Source organism: Gambusia affinis, linkage group LG23 (genome assembly GCF_019740435.1).
Source record: "Gambusia affinis linkage group LG23, SWU_Gaff_1.0, whole genome shotgun sequence".
Taxonomy (NCBI): Eukaryota; Metazoa; Chordata; class Actinopteri; order Cyprinodontiformes; family Poeciliidae; genus Gambusia; species Gambusia affinis.
Window position 1 is genome coordinate 16,403,208 of NC_057890.1, and position 9,296 is coordinate 16,412,503.

The window sequence follows — 9,296 nt, forward strand, 5'->3', positions numbered from 1 at the left end:
ACCTCCTGTCTGGGTTTAATGAGGTTATTTAACATTTTCAATTTGTTTTCATCTGACAGACCAATAATATGGTACATGCAGAGAAAGTGGAAAGAAAACAAGGCTTCATATTTGAAAAGATTTTTACTAAATAAATTGTGGTCCCTTAAAAATTACTTAATTTTCTAAAGTCGGTATTTAATCTTCCAGCTTTCTGATTTTAACAGATCCTCCAGGATTTCCCCACATTTTAGCTCTGCACATTTTTCTGTCATCTTTGACTTGCTTGCCCACAGCATGGTGCTGCCACCACCATGTTTGACCATGCATGCAGCCCAAAAAGTAAAAATTTTCCAAATCTACTTCTACATGTTTGATGGATTGTAAGAAAATTAAATGCTGACGGAGCTCATACTATCCAAATTTCTTTAGATGGTTTTTGTAGATGCTGATTGTAGCAGTCTGTGTTATAGTGGTTCTAAAGAAACATCTGACTGAAGACTGATTCTGTACAGCTCTGGTTTTTGAGACAATATTTCAAAATTATAATAACAATAATAAAACATGTCCTTTCATAACGTTAAACTACTTTCTGTTGGTCTGTTACGTAAAATCAATGTTTGTTTTTCAGGTGACAAAATTAAACAGTTTTGTGCCATAATTTTGACTAAAATGATAAAAGTTTAGGGATATTTTGTAGCGGCTGCTGTCATTTGTTTACTAATTTTATTTCTATCTTTTCCTTCTGTGCAGCGATGGTTGAAGCAGGCTCTGGAGGAGGAAGGCTCCACCAGCCCCGCCAGACGGCCCAGCCTTTTTCTGCCCGGCGACGGGCCGCTGAGCCCCTCCGTTAACGGAGACTCAGACAGTCCGCTGCTCTTCAACGGCACTTGCTCACTTCCAGGTGGCCATTTTGTTTATTTTTAACACTTCCTTGTTAGTATTGTTGGTAATTGTTACCATTTGATGGATAGATTTTAATTTAAAAGTCGTAGTTTTGTCCTAATTTATTTTATTTATTATTGAATTCAGTACAGGGGCCATTTTTGGCCCCTCACTTTAAACACCTTTGGTTTAAAATTAACTCTTAAGAGTCTAATGTGAGTGGCATCTTTTCCGTGGTAACATAAAATCAAAACAAATCTAATTTAAATTGAAAACTTATATTTTTATAAGTAGAATTTAATATATAGGTTGTAGTTTTGTTCTACTTAATTTATTCTGGAATTATGGTTGAATTATGGCCACATAAAATCAGTGTAGGGGCCAAAAAGGGCCCCCGTACCTTACTTTGAACATCCTCAATCTAAAAGATTTGATGTTTATTTAAAGAAGAAGCTTCAGCTTGTTTTTCTTTCCAACTAAATTATGTTTTTGTTTTTTTACTACCAGTTAAATCAGTCATTTTAAAACCGAAACCCAGACATGTGGATGTTTAGGAACCTGAGTGTGTAGAAGTTTCTGACCCAACGCCACGTTCCTCCAGAGTTGCCGACTCCCCTGAAGAAGCGACGGCTGAGCCCGCTGGACGCCTGCATATCGGAGAGCTCCACGCCGTACGGCTCGCCCTGCGCCACGCCGACCCGGGCGGACCACTCAGAACCGTCTGCGGCGCCCAGCCTCCTCGCCACCCCGCCCCGCCCCCGGACCGAAGAGCCCGGCGCAGAACCGGCCTCAAGTAGTACCCCAACGCACGCACTTAACGCCCCTCAAGAGGTACGGAGGCGCCGCCGAGTGTTTTGCCCGTTCTGATTAAAAATGGCGGCTGAGTTTGTTTCCTGATCCGCAGACAGAGTCTTCAGAGGAAAACTCACCGGAGGTCAGTCGGAAACCCTCCGTGCAAGAGGTGATTTGATTTTATGCATTTTTCAAATCTGGACAAGTTTCAAATAACCTAAATGTATCTGTCTGTCCGTCCGTCTGTCCATCCATCTAATATCTTTAAAATATGGATTGTTATCAAAACAATTAAGTTCAAATCTGAGTGTTTTTGACGCTGACTGTCTCCGTCCCTGGCAGGCTGATCGTCCTCCTTCGTTAGCGTCCTCGCCGTGTCTCCGAACTCCGGTCTCAGACGCAGCTTCTTCAGACGTCAAGCTTCCTGTCCCGGAGAGTCCGCAGCTTCCCGCTCCAGAGTCTGTGGACAGCGGAGAGGAGAGGACGGACGCCGCGCTCCCAGACGCCGCCGTCGAAGCTGCTTCCTCTGCAGACACCTGCCCTTCCTCATCCTCCTCCTCCTCCTCTTCCTCGTACCCGGGCTGGATCAAAAGCCCAGACAGAGGCCTGGCCGGACCAGCTGGTTTGAACTTCTCCCCGGTCAACTCTAACCTTCGGGACCTCACCCCGTCTCACACGCTGGAACCTCTGGCGGCTCCTTTCAGGCCGGAACCGCCGGCCGCTGGGACGCCAGCGGCAGCGGCGGGAACGCCGGCGCTGTCCGGCTCCCAACCGCCGTTCAGCGAGGCGCAGGGGCAACTGTTCTACCCCTGCTCTGAAGACGGCGGCTCGCTCGTCTTCTCCCGGTTGTTGAACAGCGACGGCGAAGGAGGAGGGTCCGCGCAGAACCCACCGCAGAGGAAGAAGGTCAGAGGTCATGTCTACTGTCTGCAATACAGAAATGCAAAACGTTTGTAATTTTACCCGGATTGGGATTAATCCACCATTCATCCACACATTTATTCATCCAACTGTCCTTGTTATCCTGTTGATCTTTCAGCAAGCTGCCTTTTTTTGAGTCTGTATTCTCCAGTTATTGATTAACTGATTACTAAATAAGTGATCAGGATTGATTCATCACAACTAATCTGATTAAATAATTTAATTTCTATTAGTTATGAGTTACATTGTATTAAGTTTCTGGTATCTTTTGAGTTTGGACCTGACAGTTAGCTAAACGCTGCCCCCTGCTGGATCAGAGCCTCCACTGACAGCACTGCTCTGTTTTCCCAGGTTTCCTTGCTGGAATACAGGAAGCGGCAGCGAGAAGCTCGCCGCAGCGGCTCCAAGACCGAGTGCTGCTCTCCGGTTTCCACCGTGCTGCCGCTGGCCGTGGAGGCGTTCCCCGTGGCTCTGGAGCCCGCCAGCGAGCCACCGCCGCCATGCAGCGCTGCCGCCGTGAAGGAGCCTCAGGCCAGCGAGGAGGCCGAGGCGTCTGGAGAGAAGGAGGGCGGCGAAGGGCAGTGGTACGTTCCCTCTGTTTGGAGTCACTGCTACTGGATGAGTTTTAGCTTCATATTGACTGAACTTGTTCCTGATGTTCATCCTCAGGACGTCGTCGACCTCAGTGGAGCAGGCCAGAGAGCGCGGCTACCACAGAGCGCTGCTGCTCAGCAAAGATAAGGATGCAGGTACGGATATATTATTAAAAAATTACTATTTATCGCAGTAATTACTGAGATAATTTATTATGTACCATAATTTTTCATTCTAAGTGTTTTAACTAGGCTTTTCAAAGTGCTTTACGTCATAAAAAGACAAAAATACATTATCAATTATTCAATAATCAATTTTTCCATTGATTACTCAGACGATTAACCGATTAATCGGATAAAAATATTGACACATTCTGCATATTTTTCATTTCACTACTTAATTCTACCTTATATAATATTACAAATAATTAAAATATTGCATTTTAGGCAATGAAATTTTTATTTTCTTGTTTAAAATGTGAACAGATTTTTTTCATTTGCATAACAGAGCATTCTTTTAGCGTGATGATTTATAGATTAACAGATTTTTTAAATTAGTAATTTAATCTAATTACTAATGATTAATCTGATAAATCGTTTCAGTCGTAAGGTTTCTGTTTCTGTTGCATCAGATGGGGAAGTAGAAGGAGGCGACACCCCAGCACTACGAGACTGTGCATCTCCAGTCCTCCAGAAAACTCCAACCCACACAGTAAGACGCTGCCTGTTCTGGTTCTGATCCGTAGATTAACTGAACTTTGGCGTTAAAATAAGAAACGTTTCTGGTTCTTTCCTCGTTGCAGCCATGCTCTCCCGGCGCTCTCCCCCAGCCTGCCGGTCGGCTGCTGAAGGACGAAGATGGCGACGCTCAGCCATGGTCGTCAAATCCCAACAAGCCAGCCGGGCCCAAACCCGCCCCCCTGACCCCGACCAAGCCACCGCCGCCACCACCCTCCTCCCCAGTTCACTACCCAAAGCCGGGGCCGCAGGGTTCCCCCTACCGCAGCCAGAGGGCGCTGTTCCCCGCCCAGCCGCCGCCTCAAACCGGGCCGGCTGCGTTCCCTCAGTTCGGCACGCAGACGGCGCCCCCTCCTCCTCCACCTCCCCCCGCAGCTCCGCCTGCCTCCCCCGCCTACTTCCCCAACCAGAGCCCCGCCCCCGCTGGGCCCTTCGCCGCCTTCAAGCCGGCCGTCGCCCCCTCCTTCCCGCCGCACGGCGTCCACTACCAGGCCGCCGCTGCTCCCCCGCCGCCGCCCCCTCCCCCTCCTCACCCGACGCTGCTGCACCTGCAGCCGCCGCAGCTCCTGATGACCTCACCGCCACCGACGCAGCAGGCAGCGGCTCTGACCCCCCCGCCGCCGCCGCCGCCTCCTCCCCCCACCTCTAACCCCCACCACTACCAGTTCCAGACGGCCATGATGCACCCCGGCGCCGCGGCAACCGCCTCCCCCTCCTACCCGCCGCCGCTGCAGCAGACCGGACTGCCGCCGCCCCCCCCTCCACCGCCGCAGCAGCCCGCCGCATCCCAGGTGCCCCCCGGCCCCCGCGGCGCTCCAGCGACCTCGAACTCCTTCCACAACTCGGGGTACCTGAGCACCGGCTGGCACTGACCTCTGACCCCTGTGAACTGTTCTACAGGGGGGGGCGTGTACTATAAGCTGTAGATACGTTTTTATGTTCCTGAACATGCGGCCAGTGGAAAAACAGCTGATTGTGGGGTTAAAGGTCACATTAAAGGACAAACTCTGGGAAGGAGGAAGAAACTATATAAAATAAAGATGGCGGACGATCCCCCTGGTGCTCATTGCCCCCCTCTCTCTGGCCTACATTTCTGATTTTTATTTTGGTTTGGTTTTTTTACAACATCCTCTCAGACGGAGAGGAAACAGTTCTGTTCCCGTTGTAATTCCCGCTCCGGACATTCCAGCCTCTTCCCTCCTGATATCCGTCTTCTACACTGTAAAAACTCAAAGTTTCAAAGTATTTTTGGTCCAGTTTCTACTGCACTTATATTAATTCACTTGAAACAACAGAAAACTAACCTAAAGGTAACATTTTACCAATAGGAGCTTTTTAAAGTAAATAATTCCTTAATATTGATGAAAAATTACTAATTCCACTTTTAAAATTGGAAAAAATGTTTTGAAAGTGAAAAAATCTGCTACTTTTCATCAATGTTCAAGAATTATTTATCTTTAAGACATTAGGAGCCAGGGTTGTTCACAGTGAGGCGCGTGGGCCATTTGTGGCCCTCAGACTGATTTTTCTGTGGCCCCAACTCCAGTGATATAAATTTCTTATTTTTCATTTTTAATCTGAATGAATTAGTTACTGACATAATATTATAACAATGGAAAATGTTAAATACTACGTTTATTCAGAGATTTTTAATGAAAAAAATTACATTTTCTGCACCAAAAAAAGTTTTTTGAAAGTAATTGATCCAAATTTTATTCTTATAACGCAGAGTAAATGTATTCAATTGAATTAAAAGTGCTATACAGCAAATTTAAAAATGAACATCACTCTCCCATGAAAATAAATTTATTTTAAAAACTTGGCTACTTTATTTGCTTTTTTTTCTTGACCCACACAATGAAAAGTTTGAACACTTTTTTTAAGTCAATAATCCCTTAAAATTGCTTTAAAAAAAGTGAGTAAAATTTCAGATTATTTCTCTACTAACAGAATAAATGTATCTACATAAGTAAAAAAATAATCTGCCAGCCATACTTTTTGCCAATATTTAAGAATTATCGACGCAAAACAAGCTCCTATGTTTTTCTGAAGTTACTTTTAAGTGATTTTTCAACTAGATAAGTGAAAAATTCCCTTATATTGATACAAAAGTATTATATCCACCGACAAATTTAAGTGGAACTAGAACTTTTTCATAAATATTAAGGATTTATTTACTTACAAGCTTTTATATCTTGCTAAAAAATTAACTTGTAAATTGCAAGTAATTTTTACAAGATATTTCAATAATTCCTTAATATTGATTTTTTTAAAAATACTACTTGCATATGAAACTAGAATGTTTTCATCAACATGAAAGAATTATTTAGTCAAAATAAGCTCTTATATGTTTCTAAAAAGTTAGTTTTTGTCTTTTTTTTTCAATCGTTATGAACGTCATAAAAATACTTTAATATTTTGAGTTTTTACAGTGCGTCTGTCAGCAGCTCTGTACACAGTTTATGTTTTAATCTAGTGGCTCAATATAAAAGCTTTTTGTATAGAGTAAAAAAAAAAAAACAGCAAAAAAAAAAATTATTTTTTTTAATCTTCTGTCTAACAAATATCTGTTCACCGCTGCAGATTTAGGAAAGATCGGCGAGCAACGCCCCCTGCTGGAGGCTCAGAGTGTGTGTGTAAATGAGTGTGTGTGTGTGTATGGCAGCTTAGAGGAGTGATTTTTGCGGGCAGATTGGACTCACAAGTCGGACGTCAGCGGTTTATTTTTGAATATCAATGGTTATTTGTAGAAAGTGTAATTTAATGTATAGGTGGTTACTTCAGCTTTCACCAGAAACAGGTTTTGTAAATATTCTGCTGCTTTTCTTTTTCTATGCTTGTACAATTCGCTCCCATCTGACCCTGACGACCCGACCCACAAACTCCCATTTTAAGATATGGTTGTAAATATGAACGCTGTTCTCGGCAAAGCTGAATGTTTCTGTGACTGTAGCATTATTTTTATTTTATTTTTTATTTTTCTCTCCCCTTTTATTGACTCTTCAACTTTGTCTCTTTTTTTTATTTTTTATTTTTATTTGTGTGTGTGAGTGTTGCGTTTGTGTGGAGGAGAGAAACTCACAGACACTGCACTGGTTGGCTATTTTCATGGTTCATTGTAATAAATCACTGTAATGACAGTTTTATATCACTTGTGGCGACATTTGTCTGAACATTTTGGGGAGGGAATAATTATCTGGGAAAGTATTTGCACCCTGCTTTCTGTTTTACATCAGAATTAATTCATATAATCATATTTTTGCATTAATTTCTCAGGATTTGGCAGGTTTTTCAGTGGGTTTTATTTACTAAAAAAAAACAAATTTTCTAGTTTCTTGTACAAATGTCCTGGTATTCTTAAAAAAAGACAAAGACGCGCCCCTTTGTTTTAAGGAATTTATCCTCCACTTATGGGAAAAATGGCTTCATCCGCTCTGAGTGGTTTTCGAATCGTCATTTAAGAAATTTTCACAATCTTTAGTATTAGAATCTGTACTTTCACTTACCAGGTACATTCACACGAACATTTTTAATTGTTCAGTAGCTAATAATAATCAGCAATGTAAACCATTACTGTTAGAATTGGAGCTGACATGTTGAAGTGGACCATCATCAAAATAAACGTTTTTTCTGCAGGTTACCATTGTTGATGCGGACAGCGGCCATATTGGATCTGGAAAAATTATCTGATTTCATTGGTGCGTTCCAGTCGGATTTTCTGAGTTCTGACTACAAACGGATCATGCTTGAATCAAATCAGTTAACTATAAAATCTAAAACGTTTTTCCCCAAAAAATTAAATGTTGGGTTTCTGTCAACTTGTTGCTAAATTTTTATGAGAAATGTGTGTTTGGCCTTAGATATTTTCAGTTTTATTTATATTGCTCAGGCTTGGTATTCAAAAAAATACCTGTACTAACCGTGGCTTAAAGTAAAGCTTTACTTTTTGGAAACTAATTCAGGGTTATTTTCTACTTTTATATTTTTTTCATCTTTTCCAGTGATTTGTCTTTAGCACCAGACAGTTTTTTAAGACTTGCTTTTTATCAAGTTCTTTGCTAACTTTAGCTCCACTAACCTACTGTTTGGAGCAGCAAACTAGCTTAGCTTAAAGTAAATATCTTCAAGGATATTAAATGAATGTGCAGTTCAAAGTTTTAAATTTTTGTAAGTAGATCTTGCATTTAATTTAGTTTAATATGGCAATAACAGGACAAAAATGTTTCTTGAAATCCTAATGCTAACTTTAGCTAAGCTAACTGTACAGTTTGGTTCAACAAATTAGCTAAAAAAAAGGGAAATTTACAGCAGAGGAATAAATGCTAACACTTTCCTAACTTATAATTTAGACAACAAGTGTAAAGTTTTTAAATGTTAAAATGTTAACTTGATGAAATTAAACTTCCAATTTCTTAAGCGTTAGCTATAATTTGGTGTGAAATATGTGAAACAACTAGCAATATTAGCATTTTTACGTCCAGCATGCTGCATATTATTACATATTTCTGGGTCAAATTGCAGAAATTTTGAATGGTAAAACCAACCAATTAGACAAAATTATTCGTTTTGTTAAATCAACTGCTTTTATTCACAGTAAAAGGACAGAAAATGGACAAAGAGAAGGAGGTAAGTCCTAGATCGGGAGTCGTACCACGGACGGATTATAGCGCTTGCTGCCTACATATCAAACGTGAATTGAATAGAACACTTTTTAAAACTAATTCATATTCGTTGTAAAGTTTTAAACCAGCTAATTATGTTTTGTCTCAGATATTGGTAGTTTTATTTGTGTTACTCGGGTTAGCTGTTTCTTATAAATCCCGATACCAACCAAGCTAATAGCGCTACCTGCTTTTTCTAGCTGGCTTAGCCTAGCTAAAATATCTGGTTTCCGACTTCCGCAGGCTTTTTATTTATCCATATAAACTATTAACGTTTGTATAAAATTTGTTGTGGTGGTTTTTAAAGTATTAAAGTGAAAAACGTAAGCTTATAAAACAAAACCAGACTCGGTTATTCATATTTTTTTTTCATTTTCTTTACAATGTTGTCAGATAACAAGATACTCAATGGCACACAATAATAAACGAATGGCAGGACATTTCAGAGAATACGATTCAGTCAAGACAAAGGGACATAACCAACATGTAGTGCTATTCACTAAATACATATCATTTATGAATTCTCTTAATTGGTGCGCTTTTATTTTATTTGTACTTTTTTCACAGACTTTACCAGCAAAAAAGCTTTGATATTAACAGTTTCCATTTTATAACATCAAATATTTCATCATAAACAAGACCACACTGCTTTTTCTGATTGTCCAGTCTCCAAGTTTGCTCAGTTTCCAGGATTTTGCAGATGCCAGTCGTCTTCAGCAGGATGAAG

The 9,296-nt window shown here is 41.3% G+C and overlaps 1 protein-coding gene across 8 annotated transcripts in view; it reads left to right on the forward strand.

Moving 5' to 3' along the window:
- kmt2e (lysine (K)-specific methyltransferase 2E) overlaps positions 1 to 7,054 on the forward strand; it is a 45,503-nt gene extending 38,449 nt beyond the window's left edge. For all 8 annotated transcript variants that reach the window (XM_044108701.1, XM_044108702.1, XM_044108700.1 and 5 more), the window contains 8 exons: positions 733 to 883; positions 1,466 to 1,695; positions 1,769 to 1,825; positions 1,999 to 2,562; positions 2,929 to 3,161; positions 3,247 to 3,326; positions 3,803 to 3,882; positions 3,974 to 7,054. In XM_044108701.1, the coding sequence (XP_043964636.1) occupies positions 733 to 883; positions 1,466 to 1,695; positions 1,769 to 1,825; positions 1,999 to 2,562; positions 2,929 to 3,161; positions 3,247 to 3,326; positions 3,803 to 3,882; positions 3,974 to 4,780 (2,202 nt within the window). In that variant the 3' untranslated portion in view covers positions 4,781 to 7,054. The remainder of the gene's footprint in view (positions 1 to 732; positions 884 to 1,465; positions 1,696 to 1,768; positions 1,826 to 1,998; positions 2,563 to 2,928; positions 3,162 to 3,246; positions 3,327 to 3,802; positions 3,883 to 3,973) is intronic.
- Positions 7,055 to 9,296: the final 2,242 nt, after the last annotated feature.